At 36.1% G+C, this 26752-nt stretch overlaps 1 protein-coding gene across 1 annotated transcript in view; it reads left to right on the top strand.

Moving 5' to 3' along the window:
• IQUB (IQ motif and ubiquitin domain containing) overlaps positions 1 to 26752 on the top strand; it is a 53006-nt gene that overhangs the window by 4559 nt on the left and 21695 nt on the right. The window contains exons 3-6 of the mRNA XM_047094752.1: positions 2192 to 2353; positions 2441 to 2613; positions 3170 to 3325; positions 16137 to 16347. Coding sequence (XP_046950708.1) covers positions 2192 to 2353; positions 2441 to 2613; positions 3170 to 3325; positions 16137 to 16347 — 702 coding nt within the window. The remainder of the gene's footprint in view (positions 1 to 2191; positions 2354 to 2440; positions 2614 to 3169; positions 3326 to 16136; positions 16348 to 26752) is intronic.

The raw sequence follows: 26752 nt of genomic DNA, 5'->3' as shown, positions 1-26752 counted from the left end.
CAAAATACCACAAGAAATAAGAAAGAAAGAAAGCTAAACTACTTTTAAAGATTTCCAATATCTGGTGTTATACTGTATTATTTGGTACTAATTTGGTATTGGTATCTGGTATTACATTACTCAGATATAAACACAGGAGCATCTCAGAAACTCAAGCATTTCTGTGTACTGAGTATTGGTAAACAACTGATTATTAAGGTTGGTTAGGGAAACAATGCTAAAATTTAAACTTATTAGTAATAACAATCATGATAGTTAATTTACTGAGCACATATTGTGTACTAGTCCTATAAAATGTTTTGCCTATATTATCTCATTATCATTCAACCCACATAACAACCCTTTGACGTAGGTATTATTATTAACTTTTTTTTTTGAAAGAAGGAAACTAAAGCTTGGGAAACTAGCATAAATTCACATAGCTAATGATTGTTAGAGTCTGAACTTAAATATAGGTATGACTCCAAAAAGGGAATTGGAAATTGTTTGGCATTATATACAAGGTGAAGTTCAAAACTGGAGAAGAGAGAACACTTTGAGACTGGAGTAGCTAACTAGTGGTACCTGAGACTAATCTTTGTTCTTTGCACTTCATGACCTTTCTTCTTTATGTGTAAGTGCCAGGCATCACCACTGGGTAACAGGGTTATGTCAGCCATGATAATTAAAGAGCTTGATTCTGTGTCAATCGCCCTCTAAGACAGGTGCTTCTCCTAGTACTAGAATTGGAGTTCAAATTGGGACTAAGCCTACTATACAAACTAGAGGAATGAAGAGAAGAAGGCTCTGGGAATCTATATTCGTTTTCTATAGCTGTTATAACAACCACAAGCTTAGTAACTTAAAGCAACACATGATTTCTCTTATTGCTCTGGAGGCCAGAAATCCTGGATCAGTTTCACTCACATGAAGCTGACATACAGGCAGGGCTGTTCTCCCTCTGGAGGTTCTGGGGACAATCTGCTCCCTTGTCTTTTCCACTTCTAGAGTTGTATACCTTGCATTCATTGGCTTGTGGCCCCCTTCCTCCATCTAAAGCAAGCAGAAGAACATCTTCAAATCTCTCTCTGCTTCTGTGTTATCATCTTCTCTATAGTCAAATCTCCCTTCCTCTGTAAAGGCATTTGTGATTACATTTAGAACACACTTAGATAATCCAGGATAATCTCCCGATTTCAAAAATTTTAACTTAATAAAATTTGCAGTCATCTTTGCCATATAAGGTAACATTCATTGGTTCTGGGGATTAGGACACGGATATATTCTGGGGCCATTATTCAACCTATTACAAAGCCCGTATAACATTCATGTTAATTTTCTAAGTTAAGAATTTGGGGTGTGGAATTGAAACTCAAGGATCTTTATACTTTCTTAAACATAGCAAAAATAGACTGGTGGTATCTGATATATTTCTAAGAATTAATGTAACAAAACCTTTGCTATGTTCAAATTCCCAATTGTAATTTAGGATGACCATTCATTGGAAGAGTCATATATATTCTATCAAAACAGCAGCCAATAACATTACACATATTTTTGTATTCCTTAAAATAGAGAAAATTGGAGTCAATTTATAGAATAAACCAATGAAGGGGGATAGAAGTAAAAAAGATACAAAATAACATAAAAATATACTGGTGTACACTTTTTCCAGCACAAAGCTGAAGCTTAACTCTACTTTTCCATGAATTTACTAATATGAGTTCCTGATTATAGAAACAGAAAGAGAAGGATTCTTTGGAACTCTGAGTATATGCTTTTCTGCATTGGAGACAGGAGTGGGTATTACAATAATCAAATTTTCCCTGAATTAGATATGTCCTGTGCTTACACACATTGTGATTTTTTTTTAGAGAATCAATGTTTAGAATACGATTTTACTCATAGAATATGTTTTTACTTTAAAATATTTATAGAGTTGCATGCTTATTATATATTTGTGTTTCTGATGAGAAATCCTGTGAGAGTTATAGCTTTATTTATAATGTGGAATTCTTGCATCTTAACTTTTCCCATTGTGGAGTTTTCTGTACTAACATTATAGTAAGGGGTGGACATCATCAATATTCTATTAAGTAATTAAACTATATGTGTTCATAGAATCATCTTCGATGTTTTTGATCCCCTTAAAATGAGTACATATAGTTATTTCTTTGTCATACACTTCTTATAGTTTCATGTCATTTTTTAGGAATAATCCTTAAAAATAATGAGACCCTACTACAACATGGAGTTAAGCCACAGGATATTGTACAAGTGGAAATCTTTTCTACAGATCCAGATCTATTTCCAATCAAAAGAGTAGATGGATTAAGTGATGCCTCTCACATCATAACTGTCAGAGTACAAACTGGTTAGTTATTTGATGTCTTTTAGATAAAGTATTTTAGAGTCCCTTTGTAGGTGAACTTTCATTCAGTCTTGGTTTTTACCTCCTTAGGCATTGCTCAGTACCAGGACGTAGCTGTTGAGATTATAAAATCTGACTTTCACAAACCATTTCTTGGTGGATTCAGACATAGAATAACAGGAGTAGAATATCACAATGCTGGAACACAAACTGTACCTAAAAAGATTACCAAAAAAGACTATGCATTGTGTAGGGATACCCAGGTAAGATTTTTATTTTCCTATGGAGATTTTTGAAACTACAGAATCAACAAATGTTCTGTATACCTGTCTAAAGTCTTCCCCATTTGCAGCGATGTGGGTATGCTAAGTGAAATAAGTCTGTCAGAGAAAAGACAAATGCTATATGGTTTCACTCATATGTGGAATTTAACAAACAAAGAAGCAAAGAGGGGGAAAAAAGAGAGAGAGACGCAAACCAAAAAACAGACTCTTAACTATAGATAACAAACTGATGGTGATCAGAGGGAGGTGGGTGGGGGGATAGGTTGAATGGGTCATGGGGATTAGGAGTACACTTGTGAGGAACACTGGGTGATGTATGGAAGTGTTGAATCACTATATTGTACATCTGGAACTAATATTACATTGTACGTTAACTAGAATTTAAATAAAAACTTAAAAAAATTAAAATCTTTCAAGGAATTATATGGCAATTAAAATAATAACAGAAAATTTACTAAACAGATAGAAAAATATGCTCTTTACTCACTTATATGTGTATATAGTGGATATTTAAATATTTATGTTTTTATTTTAGACAGTTTTTCAGAGAAAAAAGCTCCAGCAAACTACAAATACAACATCCACACAGATGACTAAAATTGGGGTGTATGTATCAAATATGACTGATAAACTGGTAACACCAGGAAAATATTTTTCAGCAGCAGAATACCATGCTCAAAGATTACAGGCGGTAAGATAACTTTTATCATGAGTGAATTTTAAAACTGAAGTATATAAGCCAGTTGTTCTGTGTGTGTCTGCCTGCGTTGCTATATTCCACACTAGTTTACGAAGAACACCTACGTGAGTGTTGTTAAAGAAAAAATTATTCATAACACATATTAAAGATGGTAAGGCAAACTTTTTCAAGAGGGGCTACTCCTTGGAGTTTTGTAGTAGGGAAGAGAGATTGGGTTCAACCCCAAATACAAAAACTGGGAAAACTGGAAATTTATAGCCAAGGAGTAGGGTAGGGGTCAATGGAAGGGAAATTACTATGAAAACATGAAAGGAAATGGGAGATCCTGGCTAACCCATTCTAACGGGATTTTTGCTGAAGGCAGGCCAGAGTGATTAGGCATCATCTGTTGGATATGAAGGAAGATGAGGAACCTGATCAAATATTGAGGATAATCACATATGAGAGTGGGGATTCTGGTCAAACTTACTTACCAGGATTTTGCTAAAATTGAACAATGCAGAGATGAACACAGAAGCCCAAAAGTTGAGGCCTAGTTGAAAAAATGCCTGATTAGAGTTTGGTCAAGGAGAGAATGTTTATCAGTCAGAATCATGTTTTACTGGTATTAAAAGCAGTTTTTATCTCCACATCCTCCCACAATTCTCCCCCCCCCCCCACCCTGCCGGCCCCCGTAAAAGGAACAAGAATTCTAAATGCTCCTAATCCCTTCCTTTCCCTTAGGGATTCCCAGGGGTTTTGTGTGTTATGTTTGGCCATTATTAGTTTTGTCCATCTCTGTCCCTTAACCTTAACTCCTCTATCCCTTGGCCTTAATCCCTGGGACAGTAGATTAGGGAGCTTTCCAGAGTAATTGAAGCCAAAGCATACTAAAGTCTGTTTTCTCTGATATTGATATAATTGCCGCTCCAACTTTTTTATGTGACGTTTGCATGGTCTTTTTCTATCCTTTTACTTTCAATCTATTTGAGTCTGAATCTAGTGTGTATCTCTTGTAGACAGCATATAATTGGATCTTGTCTTTTTATCTAGTCTGATCATCTCCACCTTGTGATTGGAGTGTTTAAAACATTTATATTTAGTTTAATTATTGATAAGGTTGGATTATATCAGCCATTTGCTATTTGTTTTCTGTATGTCATTTGTCTCTCTTATTCTTTCTTCTTCCTTTACTGTCTTCTTTTATGTTAAATAGGTATTTTCTAATGTACCATTTTAATTCTTTTTTTTAATTTAAAACCTTTACTTTTAGTATAATATATACTTTAAAAAATATGCAATTCAATCATTTTTACTATATAAGCAGAGTTATACAACTGTTACCACAATAAATTTTAGAACATTTCTATCATCCTGGAAAAAAAATCCTGGACCCAATAGCTGTCAATCCCTATTTTCTGTCTTAGGAAACCACTGATCTACGTTCTGCCTGTATTGATTTGCCTATTCTGGATATTTCATATACAGGGAATCATACAATATGCAGCATTGAATAAATGTTTTTAATGTTTATTTTTGAGAGAGAGGGAGACAGACAAAGTGTGAACAGGGGAGGAGCAGAGAGAGGGAGATACAGAATCTGAAGCAGACTCTGAACTGTCAGCACAGAGCCTGATGCGGGGCTTGAACTCACAAACTGTGAGATCATGACCTGAGCCGAAGTCAGATGCTCAACTGACTGAGCCACCCAGGCACCCCACAATATGCAGTATTTTGTGATTGGCTATTTTTAAACGTAGCATAATGTTTTCATGGCTTATCCATGTTGTAACAGGTATCAATATTTCATTCCTTTATACTGCAGAATAATATTCCATTATAGGTACTCAATTGGATATACCTACTGTATCTATGCCAGTGTATATACTGTATTTTCTTTGTCTCTTTACTGGTTGATGGACATTTGGACTGTTTCCACTTATTGACCATTAGGAATAAAGCTGCCATAAACATTTATATACTAATTTTTATGTGGACATATGTTTTCATTTCTCCCGGGGTATATGTCTAGGAGTATAATTTGTATCATATGGTGAATATAGATGTTTAACCATTTTAAGGAACTGTCAGACTGTTTTCCAAAGCAACTACACCATTTTATGTCCCACCAGAAGTATACAAGGATTCTAATATCTTCACATCCTCATCAACACTTGTTATTGTCTGTTTTTTTTCATTATAGCTGCTCTAATAAAGTGTGAAGGGACAGCTCATTTGGTTTTGATCTATACACCATGATGACTAATGATACTGAATATCTTTTTATGTGCTTGTTAGCAACTTGTCTGTATTCTTAAGAGAAATGTATATTCAGATCCTTTGCCATTTTTAATTGGGTTCTCTTCTTTATTATTGCTTTGTTGTTTTTTAAAATTATTTTTTTTGAGTTATTTCCTAAGTGGTTGCTCTAGTGTAATTTAGGGATTACAATATACATCTCAGTTTATAACAATATACTTGACAGTAATACTAACTAAAATCCAATAAAATACTGAAACTTTGCTCTAATAAAACTTCAATTTCAGGGGTGCCTGAGTGGCTCAGTCGGTTAAGTGTCCGACTTCAGCTCAGGTCATGATCTCATGGTCCTTGAGTTCGAGCCCCATGTCGGGCTCTAAGCTCAGGGCCTGGAGCCTGCTTCGGATTCTGTGTGTCCCTCTCTCTCTGATCCTCCCCCGTTTGTGGTCTGTCTCTTTCTGTCTCAAAAATAAATAAACATTAAAAAAAAACCCTGCAATTTCATCCCTTCTCCTTTGTGCTATCACTGTTCTACAAATTTATATATTCTTTGTATATTTTAAGCTCTACAAATCCTTTTATAATTAACTGTTTTATGCAGTTGTCTTTTAAATAAGTTAATCATAGGAGATCCTGGGTGGCTCATTTAAGCATCTTACTTAAGCTCAGGTCATGATCTTGCGGTTTATGGGTTCAAGCCCTGCATCAGGCTCTGTGCTGACAGCTCAGAGCCTGGAACCTGCTTCGGATTCTGTGTCTCCCTCTCTCTCTGCCCCTCCCCTGCTTGCGCTCTCTTTCTCTCTCTCTTTCTCAAAAATAAATAAACATTTTTTTAAAAAAATTAAAAAAATAAGTTAATTGTAGAAAAGAAGATATGTATAGTCCTTGATATTTACCTATATAATTATCTTTTCTGGTGCTATTTATTTCTTCATTTGGGCTAAAATTAATATCTAGTGTCATTTCCTTTCAGTCTAAAGAGCTCTCTTTAGTATATCTTGTGTATGCTTGTTTGCTTGATGGTATCCTGAATATCTCTGTTCATTTACCTTATTTTTTTCCCATCCCCTCAGGGCAGATAATTTCTAATGACGTATCATCACATTTATCATTTTTATTATTATAAAAATTATGATATTATTCAGATCTGTTTTTGAGCCTGTCCAATAGGTTTTAATTTAATTAAAATCCCCAAATTTTCATTTGGTTCTCTTTTTTAAATAATTTCTTTTTACTGATAATAATTTTTACTGATAAATAATAATATTTAACTGATAATAATTTCTTTTTACTGATTTTCTTTTTACTGATATTCTCTATTTTATGAATCATTGCCATCTTACTTTCTTTTAACTTTTAAACTTTATTCCCTTTAGTTCTTTGAACATGTTTATCATATCTGCTTTGAAATCTTTGTAAGTCCAACATCTTAGACCCCTCAGAGGCAGTTTCTATTGATTGGTATATTTTTTCATTTTAAATTGGTCATACTGTCTTCTTTTTGCTCTCATAATTTTGTTGTTGTTGTTGAAAACTAGACATTTTAAGTAACATTGTAGCAACTCTGTATCCTGTCCCTGTTTACTCCAGGGATTGATGTTATATCTGTCTTATATTTGTTTAGTGATTTGTCTGGATTAATTAATTAGAGCAGTGGTTCTCAACTGGGAGTGATTTTGCTCCCCAGGCAACATTTACATTGTCTGGAGATATTTTTGATTATGACTTGAGGGTGAGGGTGCTAGTGTCATTTAATGGTAGAGGACAAGTATCGTGCCAAACATCCTATAACTGTAGGAAACTCCAACCCCACTGCAGCAGCTGGTTATCTGGTCCAAAATATCAACAGTGCCATTGCTGAAACCTGCTTTAGAGTTTGTCTCTATCACAGTATATCGCCATTGATTTCTCTGCTCAAAAGAAATGTTGTTTTTCTTCTTGTAAGTCTGGCTTCCTGAGGGTTGTGCTTAATGGTTAGGTAATGATTGATCAAAGGCTGTGCTCACATTCCTTGAGCTAGTAAAGCTTCCACTCTCACTAATGGATCCATGTGTTTGCAGGATGCATTGGAAGTTCAGACAAGTTTAGTTTATGATCATCCTGGCTTTTACTTTCTGCTGGGTTTTCTTCTTGCATTTCTTCTGCACAAGGCTTCACAGGCAGCCTGGGATATGTGAATAGGTAGGGCTTTCTCCAGTCTCTCCTGAGTATGTATTCATCCTTGTACATGTGTTCAGCCTTCAGACTACCAAGGATATTTGGGAAGTTATCAGGACTCGCTGTGGCCTATCTCCTTTTCCTGATATCTCTGATTAATTTCTCACTAGTCTGCCTGTCTGTTGCTTGCTCCAGACTACAATCTCAGCTATCTGAGTTGCTGGCCTCTTTTTTTTTTTTTTTTTTTGCCACAGAGATTACTATTGTTTGTGACATTGCTTAGGGAGTATAGAGTTTTTCTTTGCTTCATTTTAAATCAATTCAGCACCCTGAAAGTGCACACAGATGAATCCAGGGTGAGGAGAAGGAAGATACGAGAGCAGCCCCAACTTGAAATGCCATAGACTATTAGTGCTCCTACTTGAGGTTTAGTAATCTTTCTTCAATAAATATTTATTTGATGTATGCCTTTGGTCAATTTCCAGAATCCCGAAATGGTTATTATTATTTTTTTAAAAACAATTTTGTACAGTTTAATCATTCCTTTTTGGAGAGAGCATTTGATGAGGCTTTTACTTTTCTAATCTGGTAGTCCTGCCCCCAGGCCCAAAGAGAATTTACAGTGACTTATTTTGACATGACAGAATTTTCACAATTGAAATAAAGTATATTTTAATATACATAAAATATAAAATATATTTAAAAATATGAATCTCGGGGTGCCAGGTGGCTCAGTTGGTTAAGTGTCCAATTCTTGATCTCAGCTCAGATCTTGATCTCAGGGTCATGAGTTCAAGGCCCGCAATGAGCTCCATGCTGGGCATGAAGCCTACTAAGAAAAAAATAAATAAATAAAATAGAATGAAATGAAATAAAATAAAATAAAATAAAATAAAATAAAATAAGAATCTCTTAGAAATTTATCAGGAATGTGTATGCACGCACACACACACATTCCTTAAATTGTAATCTATAATCATTTATATATACGGTCCAGTCACTATTACCTTCTTGTGTATTTTCCTAAAGGAGCTTGGCAGATGTCTGAACCTGTATAGAATTGGGCCTATAGGTGATCTGTAGGTAAGGTGGATGCTCTTAACTTGAGAAGATGTTCCCTGTCCATTTGTTGTTTGGTCTTTGGAAAGTCTGCTAGGCATTGCGGCTGGTGCAGGCTTTAAGGGTCTGGGGAAGGCAGGCTGGACTGGCTGCTCCGCAGGAGTGTAGCTTGGAGAATGAGAAGGCCCGAGAACACAGTCTTCCTCCCATGCCCCAGCTTGTTTGTTACCGGATCACTCATATAACAACTACCATACTTTTCATCGCCTGCAAGTTCATTCTGTCAGTGGCCCTATGTTTGGCCCGGATGTGTCCTGGGGAATCTACCTCCATGAGGAAGCTAAGAAATTACAACCCATGCAATAGGCTCATTAACTTGAAGGAGGGAAGCCAACCAGGGCAATTTGCCTGCCTTTTATTAAGGGAGATGCGGAAATAGAAATTTGATAGAAAGTAATACTCTGTCATATTATCATATTGGCGTATTTCCTTCAGTCATTTTCTACATGTATAAAACACATTTGAGACCACACTGTGTGTCAATGTGTCTTTATTTTATTTTATTTTTTAATTTTTTTTAATGTTTATTTATTTTTGAGACAGAGAGAGGCAGAGCGTGAACAGGGGAGGGTCTGAGAGAGAGGGAGACACAGAATCCGAAACAGGCTCCAGGCTCCGAGCTGTCAGCACAGAGCCCGATGCGGGGCTCGAACCCACGGACTGCGAGATCATGACATGGGCCGAAGTCGGACGCTCAACCGACTGAGCCACCCAGGCGCCCCTGTCAATGTGTCTTTAATTCATTACTGAATAACTTCTGGATTGGGCTGATAAATTTAAAAAATACCTATTTAGTCTCTTCCTACCCCAGATTGCTCAACTGAATTGCACACTTTTAACACTAGCTTTTGAAAGTGGAAAAGTCTACTTACTAGGTTTTGTGAAGGAAGATGTAGTACTGACTAGCAATCCTCCTTCCTTGCTGGGTATTTCTGGCAGATTCAAACTCAGTGTTAAGGTCCTCTTGGATTATGACTCAGCTTTGCTGGGTGTCTAGCTCCGGGCACCATTGGAACAGAAGCAGTCCATGGTGGTGACAAGGACTCAAGGCTAGTGCAACACAAGTACAAGTGTGTGAAAAGCTAAAGAATTTGTGCAGAATGTAAGTCAATGCAGCGCTTCTTTCATTGAAAAAATGTTGCTGTGAGAAAAAAAGTCAACTAAATTAAATAGTGTGTTTGATTTACTCTGTAATGCAGGGTTCTTGAGGCCATTTGTAGCCTGGTAACAAGGTAAGAAGCCATGTGGGCCAGCAATAGAATCATAGGCCACATTTTGAGTACCACTGTGAGAATTTTTAAAACATTTTTTTTTTTAATTTTTTTTCAACGTTTATTTATTTTTGGGAGAGAGACAGAGCATGAACGGGGGAGGGGCAGAGAGAGAGGGAGACACAGAATCGGAAACAGGCTCCAGGCTCTGAGCCATCAGCCCAGAGCCTGACGCGGGGCTCGAACTCATGGACCGCGAGATCGTGACCTGGCTGAAGTCGGACGCCCAACCGACTGCGCCACCCAGGCGCCCCTAAAACATTTTTTTAATATTTTATTTGTTTTTGAGAGAGAGAGAGAGAGAGAGAGTGGAGGAGGGACAGAGAGGGAGACACAGAATCCGAAGCAGGTTCCAGGCTCTGAGCTGTCAGCACAGAGCCTGATGTGGGGCTCAAACCCATGAACCATGAGATCATGACCTGAGCTGAAGTCAGACATTTAACTGACTGAGCCACCCAGGTGCCCCATTCATTGTGAGAATTTTAAATAGGTTCCTCCCCAATCAATGTCCACCCAGTGCTGAAGGCTGTTAAATCAAAAGATGCTCTTTGCTTTTTTACTTCTTTCTTTTTGAGACCCAGAAGAGAGCATCTAATTATTGGGGCCAAAGTTTGACTAATATTAAAACTACTAAAATTCTGGGGCACCTGGGTGGTTCAGTCAGTTAAAGGCCTGACTCTTGATTTCAGCTCAGGTCATGATCTCACAGTTGTGAGATTGAGCCCCACATCAAACTGTGCTAGGCATGGAGCCTGTTTAAGATCCTCTCTCTCTCTCCCTCTGCTCCTTCCCTGCTCACTCTTGCACATTATGTCTCTCTCTCTCTCTCTCTCTCAAAAAAATACTAAAATTCTTTGAATTAGAGTCTTACCAACTCCAATACACCATACATTTAGTGCTATTTATTTTTTCAAAATTAAAAAGTTTTTATTGAGGTATCATTGACACGTAACATTATATTGGTTTCAGGTATACAGCATAACAATTTGAAATACATGTGAAATGATCATCACAGTAAATTTAGTTACCATCTGTCACCATACATGGTTAACTTTTAGAATTTACTCTCTTGGCAACTTTCAAGTATGCTTCACAATATTATTGACTGTAATCACCATGCTGTACATTATATACCCATGACTTACTTATTTCATAACTGGAAGTTTTCACCTCTTGACCCCCTTCACTCATTTCACCCATGCCCTTACCTTCCTGCCCTTTGACAACCACTATTATGTTCTCTTCATCTATGATTTTTGTTTTGTTCATTTGTTTTGTTTTTTAGATCCCACATGTAAATGAAATCATATGATATTTCTTTTTGACTTATTTCACTTAGCATAATTCCTTTAAGGTCCATCCATGTTGTCACAAATGGCAAGATTTCATTCTTTCTTATGACTGAGTAGTAGTCCAGTGTGTGTGTGTGTCACATTTTCCATATCCATTCATCCATCAATAGCCACTTAAATTGTTTCCATGTCTTGGCTATTATAAATAATGCTTCAGTGAACATAACAGTTAATATATCTTTTTTAATTAGTGTTTCCTCTTCTTTGGATAAATACCCAGAAGTGGAATTGTTGGATCAAATGGTAGTTTAATTTTTAATTTTTTGAGAAACCTCTATATTGTTTTCCATAGTGACTGTATCAATTTACATTCTTACCAACAGGGCACAAGGGTTCCTTTTTCTCCACATCCATGCCAACACTTTTTATTTCTTATCTTTTTGATGATAGCCATTCTAACAGGTAGAAGGTGATATCTCATTGTGGTTTTGATTTGCATTTTCCAGATGATGAGTGATGTTGAGCATCTTTTCATATGTCTGTTGGCCATCTGGATGTCTTTGGGAAGATATCTATTCAGATCCTCTGCCCATTTTTTAATTGGATTGTTTATTATGATTATTTTTTTGCATTTGAGTTTTAGGAGTTTTTATATGTTTTAGATATTAACCCCTTTTCAGATATATGATTTTCAAATAGTTTCTCCCATTCAGTAAGTTGTCTTTTCATTTTGTTGATGGTTTCCTTTGATGTGCAAACGCGTTTTAGTTTGATATAGTCTCATTTGTTAATTTTTGTTTTGTTACCTTTGCTTTTGGAGTCGGATTTAAAAAATTATTGCCAAGACTTGTGTCAAGTAGCTTACCACCTATGTTTTTTCTAGGAATTTTTTTGGTTTCAGGTCTTACATTCAAGTCTTTAATACAATTTGAAGTAATTTTTTCTGTATAGTGTGAGATAATGGTCTAGTTTCATTCTTTTGCATGTTACTGTCCAGTTTTCCCAGCAGCATTTATTGAAGAGACCATCCTTCCCCATTGTATATTCTTGCCTCCTCTGTTGTAAATTAGTTGACCATGTATGTATGAGTTTGTTTCTGGGTTCTCTATTCTGTTCCATTGATCTATAGTTCTGTTTTTATGCCAATATATAGTGTTTTGATTACTATAGATTTGCGTTGTATTTTCAAATCAGGAAGTATGGTATCTCCAGCTTTGTTCCTTTGGTAACAAAGTTAAGAGAGATGTGGAATGTTCCTTTGCTGAAGTTCAGCATGTTTGTTGTAAGTTAAGGCTGCTGCTCTCTGTCAAACTGACATAGATTCTCCTGCCAAGAGTGGGATGCTTCATTTTTGGTTATCTAATTTCAAACAGCAAAGTTTCTGATAGATTAGTATTTTAGAGTACTAAGTTTCTCAGTGTGCACAGAATAATAGTATTCACTCAAAGGAGGGGATTGTTAGGACATTTTATAGCTGTAGTATGTCCTTGGAAGAAATAATTGTTTCCTGTTAATTTCGTAGCTGACAATTAATGCCTGTTATTCCAGCCTGATAGATTTTTATGTTCTCAGTCCAAACTAATTTTTATTTTTTGATTGTACAGGGCTTGGATGGTAGCTCTGTGATATCATCAAGAACCTAAACTCCTTTTACTTTTCCATTCCATTAATCTTATGAGCTTATAACTTACATGATAATGCAATGGTTAGTCAACCTTCAGCATAATGTCTGCAATCTATGCAGGAAGAAGGGAGAGGTCAAGGGAGCATGAGCCATATATGCTACCTTCAAGAGTTTTCCCTGCAAGCCCCACCCAGTGCCTTCCAGTTACATCTCATTGGCCCAAACTGTGTCATGTGATTGTGCTCACTGTGAGTGTGTGACAAATACATTTTTAAAGTTTCATATTGTTGTTCCTCAATAAGATTGAGGTTTTCTTATTAAGGAAGTAGGAGAGAATGGATATTAGGTGGGGAGATGGAAGTCTCTACAACACTTTCCAAACTCCAGTAAAATGGTATTAAAGGACTAAAAAAATGCAAACATACAGGAACGAAGAATACATGAAAAGAGAGAAGAGTGTCAGTCAATTATTTTAAAGTTGTAAAGCAGTTGGAGAAATGCTAACTTGACTTACTTAAGCTGAGGATGTGAAACTCTAAATGCCTGCCAAGGGGGATGGCATCAAGAACCAAACTGCTTTGCCCCATACAACCTTGGAAGGTGAATAGGAGTTTCCTAGGGAGGTGAAAGTGGGATGTGAGTTGTACACAGAGGGATGGGTTAAAAGCCAGTATAGGAGGAAATTTCCACGTAGTAAGTTCTTTTGTCTTCACTGACTCCTTTCTACTTGTATCATATTTACTTTATTCTTGAGCTTCTTGATTTCATGCTTGTATTTATTTTAAATCTTTTTTGTTTTAAGCAATATTATATTATGACTATTGATATTTTTGTACTCATTCTTGCCATCTCATTTTGGTTTTTATTTATTATTCACATTTTGTTTGTTTTTTCTTTTACCAGCCTTTTCTTCTTTTGGTTAGTTTGACTAAACATTTTCTTTCTTTCTTTTTTTTTTTTTTTTTGTGCTTTCATAGTTGAAAGCAGGTCCTTTGTTTCTGTTTTTCTAATGGTTCCTTATAAAAATTAAAAAATTTTTTGTTTCCTAAATTTTTTATACCAAAGGCATACTTAATCAGGCTCTATCTTTTCCATGAATAAGTCAAGGTCCTTAGCAGAGTTTTCTGTTTTTCATTTCCTTGTCCTCCTCCCTCATTCCTCCTAGCCAGTCAGATTGGATCTGGAATTATAATTATATACATATATATATGTATGTATATAATTTACTTTATAATTTACTATATATTTATAACTTTGTTGTTTGATATATTTATATTGATATATATGACTTTTTCCAAATAAGATGTATTTAGCTTGATAACTCTTTTGGAAAAGTTTTCTCAGTTCTTTAATCTTTCCATTTTAACTTATTTTTCTTGCTAGAACACATTCTCTAGTAATTTTTTCAGAGATGATGCCTGGGAGATAAACCTCTTAGTCCTGTTGAATCAACCTCATTCTTGAAGTTTAATTTGAGTCCACATAGATAGATTTAAACTTGTTTTCAAAATTATTTTTCTTTATAACACTGAAGCTCTATTTGATTAAAAGTCTGATGTCAGTTTTGCATTTCTTTGTTTCCTCTTTCTGGAAGCTTTTAGGGTTTTTACTTTATCTCTGATAATCTTATTGTGATATGCTTGAGATTTGGCCGTGAGGCCTTTCTATCTGAGAGCTTATGTCTTTAGTTTGGAGACATGTTCTTTTAGTATATTTGGAGTAATTTCTCTGGTCAACTTTCTTCATTCTGTCTGGAGCTTGCTGGTCTGACCACCACTCTTTGGGAACCACTGTTCTGGTATTTCTGTTCACACAAAAGTAAACTTTTCTTTGTTGAATGAGGAGGAGCCTTATATTTTGTGGGTTCTTCCCAAATGTTTGGTTATTCCTGGGTGTGTAGACAGGGTATTTGAGATCCCTTATGTCCAGTGTGCTATGCGTATTTGTTTACCGCAGTGGTTTTAGGGGATGGCCAAGGCTTGATTCTGGAAGAGAGCTAGTTTTATGAAGAAGGGGCTTCTACTCATCGTGGGTGTCACCCACGGGTGTGCTTTCCCTAGATTGTTTTAGAGAAGCCTGTCCTTTTGGCATTTTTCAAGCAGTCACTTTGCCATTTGCCCTAACACACCTCTTCTGCTCACCGGATCCACTGGTTTAGGGCTTGAAACGGTCTTACAGACCCTTCTGTATTTTCTAGCCTGCTTCTCCATCTTCCCTGTACATGATTAGGCATAGATTCCCCTTCAATTTATTCTACCTGTCTCCCTTCTTGAGGGGATTCTTTAAAGTTTCTGTTCCTTTGGAAGTCTCCGTTAGTATGATCCAGTGTCCTTACCGATTTCTGCTTATATGATTTTCCGTGATTACCAGAGATTAGGTCACAGTAAAGGGATGTATCAGCATATTCTCTGTCCTCAATCTTGATCTAGCCTCTCCACATTATATTTTTATTTATGAGTTTAGTAAAATAAAAAAAATCTCTCAGTTATATGGCAAGTTTTTTGGGAATTTGGTACTATACTATAACTTCAGACATATTTATATTTCTCACAATTTAGTAAATATTTTTCTTAAACGGAGACTTTTATCTAACCTGCCTTTGGTAGTTACTACATATAACCTACCTGCTTTATGTTTAGATAATGAAATTTTGTTTTAAATATGAGCCTAAGCTGATGGTAGTTAAGATAAACTAGAGATAATTAATATTAGTGACAACAATAGTATTTATTGAGGACTTGTGATGCACCAGGGTTAAGATAAGGATGTTATATGGAGAATAAACCAAAATCAAACAAATAGTGAGTCGCAGAGGAAATATTTAGACTAAGTTTTACCCCAGAGCCTATGCTTTTAAGCATTGTACTAACTACCTCCCAGGAAGGTGTATTTGCTAGATTTTGGAGTCAAATTGCTGATGTGCATTATCCACAGCTTATGTGTCCCGCTGTGTGTGAGAATGTCTGGCATAGAGGGAAACCTAGACTCTCAGTTTGTTTAGTAGTTTTTGCATTGGAATAGAAATAATCACTATTGCCTTTTGTTATTATCTGATATAGTTGATGGTAGACACTTTTTATTTCCTTTTAATTTAACTATAGGTAATAGTGTTACAGACTTACTATAGACGATGGCATGCTAAAGTCATGGTAGAGAATTTAAGAAGACAGAAAATGTTAAGGTTGAAGTGGGAAGCAGAGGAAGAACAAAGGAAGATAAGAGAAAAAGAAGAATGGATGAAATTGGATTATCACCGGAGGCATAATCCTCAGACAAAAGAAGATTTTGAGCTTCTTTATAATGCACTGGAACGTAAGTTTGAAATAGGCTTTGCATAAAATATTAATTTTATAATTTTTCACTATTAGGAAAAGCAGGTGTATTAAAGACAAAGGAAGGCCTTCTTATTTCAGGATGAGGTCTTGGGAATCTTGGCCTAGAGAATTTAAAGAGATGAATAATGTTTTACACCTGGGACAGGAATTAAGGTGGGAATAAATTGGGGATGCTTTTATATCAACAGTGGATAAATAAAATGTGCATACTGCTCTGTAAATTTTGTGGTTTAGTATATTATCTCATTTGATCATCCCCGTGAGATAAAAAGAGAAAGCATTGTCTAATCTGATTCTCTGATGGTCTTGGGAATTTGTGAATGCAGAACTGAACTGTCTTGAATCCCTCAATTCAGCATCCTGTCTCTGATTTCTGTTCTTTAGAGGAGGGCTTGGCAATACCTTTTAATTTCCACCCATTAATGATCAATATAGATGTATATTCTTTACACAATTGACATTTATGCCTTATTTCTTCCACAGAATGTGTGTTAGTCATTGACACAATTAAAAGCTTCAGTTACTTGACAGGCCAAGCACTCCGTACTCAGGGCAATAGATATGCTGTTCTTGAAGTTGTTTCTCATTGCTCCCTTCCAATCTCAACTTAAATGTTGCCTACTCAGAGGCTTCTGTGACTGACAGTCCAACCTGGATATCCTGTTGTCATCTAATGGTTATCATTGCACCCCAAACTTTTCATTTATATCACCACCACAATTTGTAATAATATATCTTTTTGTTTAGCATTAATTTTCACCAGTGGATTGCAAACTCCATGAGAGAATAACTTATTTTTTTTTTTGATGCTCTCACTTTTTCTGTGCTTAGCTCATATGCCCAACAAATATTGGCGGGTTGAATGAGTGAGTGAATGAAAGGGAACCCCAAGGATGTAATGCAGTTATCTCTGGCTTCCACTTTTCCGGTAGTACCAGCTAAAGTGCCAGGAAGTGGAACAGAGAGTTACTAATTACTTTAGATGCCAGAAAGTAGAGAAGTTGGGTTCTTGTGACAATGTAGAGGAATTTTCAAAATTAAAAATAGCCTCGGAGCACCTGGATGACTTAGTCAGTTAAACGTCTGACTCTTGGTTTTGGCTCTGGTCATGATCTCATGGTTCATGGGATCGAGCCCTGCAAGGGGCTTCGCGCTGGCAGCACAGAGCCTGCTTGGGATTTGACATTCTCTCTCTCCCTCTCTGTCTCCATCCCTCTCTTGCTGTGCTCTCTCTCTCTCTCTCTCTCAAAATAAATAAATAAAAGCTTAAGAATAAAATTAAGAGTAGCCTCAATAGTTTTTTTTATTTGAGCAGGGTCTTTTCATCCAAAGAAATAACAGTCTTTGACTTCTCTATGATTATTTATGACATTAACTTTAAGCAAATTTTCTTAATATAACTTTTTATATACTGTTTGTGGATGTTATTATATGTTCTGTTACTCAAGTCACCCTTCCTCTCTAACAGCAGTTTTAGGTGTCAGATATTGGGTCTATTAAATAGCTATATGGTAATATGCTATTCACCAAAAGATAATACAGTGAAACACTAGGTCTGATAAGCAATGCTAATAAATTTATCTCTTTGGTAACATGCAAAATTGAGTGGCTTTAGGAACGTGGCAGTGTTTGAGGTAACAGCCTGTTCCCTCAGCTTTTACATCTGCCTCGTCTTTCTCCTAATCATTGACCTCTACAAATACTTCCTGTTTTACTTTAAACCTCACTTCTATTTTCATCCTCTCTCAGATGAAAACAAAGTTTACTTTTAAATGTAAAGAATTAAACAGAGAGCACTGTTTGCAAGATCTAGGAAAGATCTTATTGACAAGTATAAAACTAGAGTTCTGTTATAGCAGAACTCTATTCAAATAATATTCCAAATTCCTATCTGAACAAGCCCAAGGATATTATTATTTCGTTGGTTGACAGGCAGTTGTGTAAAACAACAGAGAATATACTGAGTGAGGTTCTACCTTTTCTACTTATTGGTGGTATTAACTTGGGCAAGTCACTTATTTTCTTTAGCCTCAGGTTCTTCATCTACAAAAGGACTTACTGATACCTGGCACGTCTATTTCACAGGGCTTTATGATATGTGAATAAATAAATGTTACATTTATGAAAGTACTTTAAAAGTGCAAAGAATTATGCATATATAGTTATATTATAACTACAATTATTATTAGTTATTAATAGTTATTACAACTATAATAATTTTATATTTGTAAATAATTTTATACAGATTTTCTATCTTAAAATAGAGCAGATATACTTTATATGTCTACACATGATTTATATGGAATAAAATGAAATTTCTTATATAAAAGAGGCATCTCTTTAGTTTTCTTCCAGCCCTAAAGTTCTAATTTAAAACTCTCAGAATAGTAATTTTTAAGTTTTGTTGTAGTCTTTGAAACTGCTGCCCTCTTGTGGCTCATAGTAACAATTACATAGTTTAAATTAAAACTCCTAAAAGGAAGTTCAGCTTTTCCTCTGGGTAATCTGTCCCTCAGTAATAAAAGCAAAATAGATCATTAAAGAAAATTAATTGAACTACATAAGTTAATATAATGTATCAAAGTCAAGACCATTTCCAGGCAACACTATTTTATCTTTATGTTTGTTTGTTTTTTCTTACAGCAATATGTTGAGGATGACTCCTTTTATTGATCTGAATTGTCACTCTTATTTCAGACTCAGCATAGGGGTTATAATCTTTAGGAAACTTCTCTTGACAGCACAGATTGGGCTCAGAGCCTCTTTTCCTTGCCCACAATTCCCTGTAAACACCACTGTCTTAACTGTGTACATTTGTACTGAGGGTACCTGATAGGACCCTTGCTCATTGTTGAATTGAATCTGCTAACCCTTTGCTTTGTTTTGACTTGTGCTAATGGCCTTTTCTGACTCTTCTCGGATTATTACTTCTGATCTCAAGGTACCTTGACTTCTAGCTTCTGGAGTCCACTGACATCATCTGGCTCTGGGTATTCAGTCTGAATCTTCCTTGGTTCTCTCCATGTAGGCTTGCAGTCTGTGAATGAGAATTTTAAAAAACAGATGCATATAAAATGCTACCGGTGGACAAAATCTTGTATGTTCTTCTATTTCTTGCTTGGAAATTGCAAGTTTAGAGCTCAGGAATTTTAGAATGTGTACAGACTTTAGGTGCTAAGTCCTATCCTTTCATTTTTTTAATTAAAAAAAATTTTTGTTTTAACATTTATTTATTTTTGAGAGACAGAGAGAAACAGAGCACAAGTGGGGGAGGGGCAGAGAGAGAAGGAGACACAGAATCCGAAGCTGGCTCCAGGCTCCAAGCTGTCAGCACAGAGCCCGATGCGGGGCTCGAACCCACAAACCATGAGATCATGACCTGAGCTGAATTAGGATGCTTAACTGACTGAGCCACCCAGGCGCCCCTTTTCATTTTATAATTGAACTTCAGACCCTGGAAATTAGATGATTTGTCTGAGAAGATAAGTTAAGGAGATAAAATAAACATATTCTTTCAAATGAACGAATTCCTTTAATATCTTTTTCTTTAAAAATATTAGAGACTCCTGGGTAGCTCAGTTGGTTAAGCAGCCGATGATTTTGGCTCAGGTCATGATCTCAGGGTCCTGAGATCTAACCCCACGTTGGGCTCTGTGCTGACTGCATGGAGCCTGCTTGAGATTCTCTCTTTCCTTTCTCTCTGCCTTTCTCTCTCTCTCAAAATAAATAAATAAACATTAAAAAAATATTGATGGCTATTGATATCTGCTATGGGTTGAATTGTGTTTCCCCCCAAATTCACATGTTGAAGTCCTAAGCCCTAGCCCTTCAGAATGTGACTGAATTTGGAGATAGGACCTTCAAAAAAGCAATTCAGAAAAAAATAAGTTTTTATGGATGAGCCCTAACCAGTATGACTAATATTCTTATAAGGAGAGATTAGGACACAAACAAACAGATAGAGAAGATCATACAAAGACACTGAAGGATGATGGCCATTTAGAATCCCAGGAGAGAGGTCTTCAGAAGAAACTAACCCTGCCATCACCTTGATCTTGAACTTATCAATTCCAGAACTGTGAGGAAATAAACTTCTGTTGTTTAAGCCACCCAGTCTATGGTGCTTTGTTATGGCAACACTGGAAAATGAATTCAGCATTCCAATTTATTTGTTTGTTTGTTTTAATTATCATCATCCCTATGGAACATACCTTTTATGATATGGGGCAGAATCTCTCGTTTTCTTCAATGTCTTCTCTGTATAGTTCTGGAAACTGTCAATTCAGATAAAAAATAGGTTTTGTCCATCCACTCCTGATTCCTATGTGTGTCTATTCCTTATGAGTAGTTGGGACATGGTATTTTTCTGATGCCATGTTCCATTCCTTACTATAGGTTTACAGGGCCATCTAATGGAGAATTTTATTGGAATTAAAGACCATTATTTTCATTTCTTTTTTTATTAAAATTTTTTTTCTAATGTTTATTTAGTTTTGAGACAGAGAGAGACAGAGCATGAAAGGGGGAGGATCAGAGAGAGAGGGAGACACAGAATCTGAAACAGGCTCCAGGCTCTGAGCTGTCAGCACAGAGCCCCACGCGGGGCTCGACCCACGAACCTCTAGATCATGACCCCAGCCGAAGTTGGACGCTCAACCGACTGAGCCACCCAGGAGGACGCTCAACTAACTGAGCCACCCAGGAGCCCCTAAAGACCATTATTTTCATTTCTAATTAGCTTCACTGGATTGTTTCCTTTTAAAAAGTCATACTATAATTTAAGCAAAATGTAAAGTCTGAATATATATATATTCACATAAGTGAATTTGAGTGCATCTATCCAGACTCACCCGGTATTAATCTAGGAGAGTAGTATATTGCTCTTTGAGGTTGGCAGCATAGCTTAAATAATATCCTAGTGGCCTAAATTTATTACCAGTCCCAAAGGTTTCTGATGTAAAACTGGAAGTAAAATAGGCTTACTTATATCATTCAATTTTTATTTGCTTTCTGGGAACATCCATATAATCCCATAAGATAAATATTCTCAGTTATTATTTCCACAAGCAAGCAATTTTTCTTTTAATTCATACACTGCCTTTGGTTATATGGATTTTGTCAAGATTTTTAAAGTTCTTTTGGTTGGTAAAACTGCTCTTAAAGGATAAAGTCATCAATCATGGATTTCCTGGATTTTCACAACATAATTTAGCCCTTAAATTTACAACTCTTTTGCTGAAGACAATTTTGCTTTTAAATTTAAAAATCTTTTTGAACAGACCAAGCTGTCCAGTGTCTGAATAATGTATTCCTGGTAAAGGGCAAAGTGGATTCTTATAAAGAGTACCACTGGCCTGTCCTTGGCCTCATCAGGATGATTTCAAATTGGAAGTCGAGAGGAAGAAGAAATAGTATGATAAAAACTGTAAAACTAGATGTTATAACAGACAGTGGTTATAACAGACGAGGGCCAGAAACAACACTTTAGATATTTACCTTCCAATGCAGACACTGGTGTTAAAGTAAATCTAAAATTTTAATAGAAGGAGAAAAATATACTTTGTAATTATATAAATTATATATAAATGTGATGTATTTTGAAATATCCCTGCAATATGATGAGAAAATAATCATGCCTGTAATATAACAACGGAAGACTACATTTACTTAATTAAATCATACCTGGTAGAAGATAAGAGGAATCTTGTGTCAAGAAGAGATCTATCTAAAGGAAGTCTTTATGCCTAATGGTGAAAAATGTCAGGCTTTTGGGTAAAAATAAGTAGAAAGAGAAGTGAAAATTCTGTCCTCATGGAAGAATTTTATAGTGTCTCCAACTAGGGAGAGGCAAGGAGATATTTAGGGCCTTCAAGAAAGCATTGTGTCTTTCTCACTTTTGTATGCACCATTGAAATTTATAGAGTTCCTTTCACATAATTGCTCAATACTTATTTTTGAGTGTTTTGAATTGACAAAGAAACGATAAGGTTTTGGCAGGTATAGTAACCAGATCAGGCAAACGAGTTTTTTAAAGTTCAGAGAAAAAATAGGTTTGATTCTATGGCCAGAGAATGCAGTTCATGAGACTCTGAAGCTTTCTCATTCTGACAGGGTAATAATAAATTATCTCCATGAAAAGGGAAAGAATTAGATAGCTGGTTAGTAAGTGTGGCTTTCAGTAGTAGACCAACTAATCAATTCATAGAGAGAGACTGTCCAATGAAAAGATTACATGTTTTTGAAAAGTGGGAGAGCAGTGCTTAAGAGTTAAGCAGTGCTTAACATGGAACCAGACTGCCAGAGTTTGAGTCTTGGTGCCACTTGGACAAGTCTCTGTTTTCCTTAGTTTCCTTTTCTGTAAAAGAGGGGATAATAGTAGCACCTCCTTCACTGGTTTGTCAGGAGATTAAATGAGCTCATATGCATGAGGAGCTTGAGACAGAGCCTGACACATAGTAACCAGCACTCCATGGTAACCACCACTAACATGGTGTTAGTGTTATTTTTATTGTATTGTTTAGTTAGAAAAGAGGGGCCTAGGAATCAAAAAGCAAACAGGAGATGAAGTAAATAGTACAGTAAGAAAAAAAACAACAGGATTTTGTTCTCAGAGCAGCCTTAAGAATAGAAAGGAAGCTAAGGCAAAGTCTACACCTTAAAACCACGGTTCCTGTGTCTATTGAGAGAGAAGAGAATGAGATGTTGTAAGAGAGGTTGTTGTAGTTAAGCCAGCATATTCTCGTGTGTTCTGGGGTGACGGTGACTTGAACAAAACCAAAGCTGTGTAAACCTGCACGGGTGGAGGACAGGCTTGCCACCTGCGGGAAGGCGTCCATGAATGTCCTGCTCGTGAAAGTGCACGTGCAGGAGATCCTCTGTAAATTCCAGACTGAGGTTACTACATGTACAATAACAAGGATGACTCAAAATGTGACACGAAAACATTTTCAGGAACAGTTCTGAATATCCGAAAACTTAGAATGAACTGAAGCTTACGATAAATGTCAAAGACTAGATTTACTTTTTGGAATGTTTGTTCAGAATAAAGAACAATAGGTTGTTACTTCAATTTTTGTTTGCTTCCACGTTCTATGAAGAACACAGATCAACCATGGTTGAATGAGTTCAGGTTCCCAGTCCTTGTGTGTTTATCCAGGTATCAAAGCCACTCCTAGTTACTTAAATAATAATGGGGAATGAGAGAAGTACCCAGCAGACATGATTTTCCAGAGGAGGTGTATGAGTAACTGTCACAAACATTACAGCTTTTTGTAAATCTTCCCCTGCCCTGACACACTTTTCAGAGGTACCTGATTTGAATCTCAGGCTTATTTCTGCAAAGTTCCCCAAAATTGTGTTACTTCAATTTTTTAGCATCCGATCCATTTTGATATGTAGTGGGGCTTTTTTTTTTCTTAATAGTTGACAGTCTTACTTTTAACTTCTTTGTTTAAATTTTATTTTTGTTGGTATTTATTACATTTCCAAGCAGTTGGGACTATTCTTTTTAAACTTTTGTTTTTAATTCTAGTTTAATTGTACAGTATCAAAATGCAGTTTTGGCATTTCTGATTTGGGGAATTTGTTTTCTTTTATTCCTGCTGCTAGAATTTGTATAAATTTAATGCTTCATAGAGCTTTGAAAATAGGTATATTTTCAGCCTTTGTTGGTCAGAACTTGAATCATTTAAATTTGTTAATCATATTGTTTAAACTTTTTAATGCTTTTAATACTTCTTTACTTGAAATAGATCGACTCATTTGTATTTTAATTATGTTTATATAAATAAAGTATGCTCACTCCAGGAGTATTTATAACTGATAGAAGTTTTGCTTTACAAGTTAGATGGGATGTGATTTTGCGTATAGCATTCACGAGGGTCATACCTTTCATCATAAAATTGTCTCCTATCCCAATAACCGAATTTTGAATGTTTTCCCCTCTATTTTCAATATACTGTTAATATTGCTGCTTCTGTTTTCTTTTTTGTTCACATTTATCAACATTTTATGTTTAACCTTTACTTTTGGTGTCACTTTGTTTTAAGTGTGTCTCTTGAAAATGTCATTGGATAAAAAAAATTGTTCTAACTTATTTTCAGTAAAAAAGTAACCATTTTATATTTTTAAATGTAACTATGATGCTTGATTTTGCTTCTCTCACCTTGCTTTATACTTTCTCTTTTGAATTTTTTGCCTTTTTTTCATAAACAGTTGTGATTATTGTTGTTTTCCGCATTGACTTGAAATGTAGGCATTCTTTCATTCCTTCCTAAGGATTTTCAAAGACTTCCTTAAAACATAGTAAACTACCAAATAGATTAATCACTTGCTCTTTTCTCAAGCTCTAAGGCATTGAATTAAGGTTTACTACCTTCTTCTATGTCCGCTTTCTGAGATGAGACAGCAGAAGTTTGGGGGACGTTTGTGCCTGTTTGAGTGTCTTTTAGCAGTATCTGTGCTATAACTTAAACCCCCTGATTTCCAGTATATAGGTTGTACCTCTCTGACTTAAAGTACTGACTTGGGTCTCCTCCTCTCCCATTTCATATTTCTTGGTTCATGTAACTGGGAATTTAGGAGAGGAGAGTTAGCCGCTTGTGCATAAAACTCCATCTTGTCAGAAATTTGGTATGCTATATTTCAAAGAGGTGCTGTGATAACAGAGCAGCTTGACCTTGATGAGACATGAAATTATATCAGATAATGTGCAATTTAGGAAAGGGAAGTGTTTATGTCTGGAAAAGAGAAAACCTAAATGGAATGTGACAGCTACCTTCAGATATCCAAAGGGATGCCATTTGGAACAAGGAATAGACTGACTCTGTTTCCTCACCAGCTGGTCCCAGGCCAGGGTGAGTGAATTAAACCTGTACAAACTGCTGCCAGGAGGACACTGTCTTACATGTGGGTGGGGTATTGAACCATTTGATTTCTAAGGTTCTTGCCAACACTATGCTTCTTTTAATGTAAATAGGTTTCTGAAATGTGGGCTATAAGACGATTTTTTCCCCCAAATTTAGTGTGTGTAAGAATTGAATGAGACCCTTGTTAAAAATGCATGTATGTGAGCCCGGAAATTTTGACTTAGTTAAGTTTAGGGTAGGACCTAGTAATCCATTTTTCTCATGTAAGTTAATTTTGACAATATGCTGTTACTCTTAGGTAAAATGAGTTTATTAAAATACTATTCTTTGGCATCTTATAATTTGCTCTTAGGATATATTTCATGCAACCCATTCTTTATTGATACTAACCAACCATAAATATTATCTTAACTGAATTCATAGGTTTGAGTAAAAAGTAAATACAATTACTTTACAACATTTGCTGCTATAATTTAAGGTTTTGTAAGGATATGGTACCTAAGTGCTACCTAAGTAACCTAAAATGGTACCTAAGTGCTAGTATTGAAGAAAATAATTGAAGTCAACAATTCTGCATAAAACTGTCAATGTGGGTCCTAGTGCAAGCAGACAACAAGATGTCACAGTAAAAGATTAAGGGGAAAGAGAGCAAGAAAAGTCTTCATCAAGATGCAGTTTGACACTTGTGGACGTTGAGAGAGGGAAGGAAAGAGGATGAGGAATGGAGAGCCTCAAACAGATAACAGCTCTGAGGAAAGTCTGAGCCAGCCCAGTGGTCAGCACTGATCCAAGTAGCCACAGAAGAGATCACTGCTGGGCAGACACGGCCAGGCCCTAATTCCCCCTGGTTCTCGGTCATTGACTGGGAGCTTTGTGGGGAGAACACGGCTTCTGCTTCAGTATGGCGGCACATGTCAAGTGCTGCAGCTGAGACTGTAACCTGCCTGTATTCCTCACAACACGTATTCTCTCTTTTTCCATTTCCTTCCTTCCTTCCTTCCTTCCTTCCTTCCTTCCTTCCTTTCTTTCAAGAAGAGTAGATGAGACTTGTCAGGAGGAAAAGTTGAATCATTTGCACATTATGCTTTTTCCCTTCCAGGTGGAAATTGTAAATATGCATGCATGTTGATTTATACAGATAGATGCATCAGAAAATCGCTCTTCACTTTTTTGTGGTCAACATAAAAAATAATCGTTATTTTTAAAGCTAAGAAATTTGAGTCATCTGATGGAGGAATTTTGCTGGAAAGGTGAAAAGCAATTTAGTCATAGGTATTTATACATATATCAGAATATTAAGGAAGATAGATAGATAGATAGAGGAAATAACATGTTACTGTCTTTGGATCTTCTTTTGCTGGGGGGAGATGTACAAAATGTCTTCCTAAGGGAAGTTACTCTTTTTTAAAATCGTTTTGTTTTATTTTTTTCATCATAAGTGTACTCCTTTTTTTAAGTAAGCTCTACAACCAACGTGGGATTCAAACTCATGACCCCCAAGCTCAGGAGTCACAG

Source organism: Lynx rufus, unplaced genomic scaffold, assembly GCF_022079265.1.
Source record: "Lynx rufus isolate CCGP_SWC_20201006 ecotype Redwood Valley unplaced genomic scaffold, mLynRuf1.p SCAF_4, whole genome shotgun sequence".
Classification (NCBI taxonomy): Eukaryota; Metazoa; Chordata; class Mammalia; order Carnivora; family Felidae; genus Lynx; species Lynx rufus.
The sequence above is the reverse complement of the archived record's forward strand: the minus strand, read 5'-3'. Positions and strand labels throughout refer to the sequence as shown.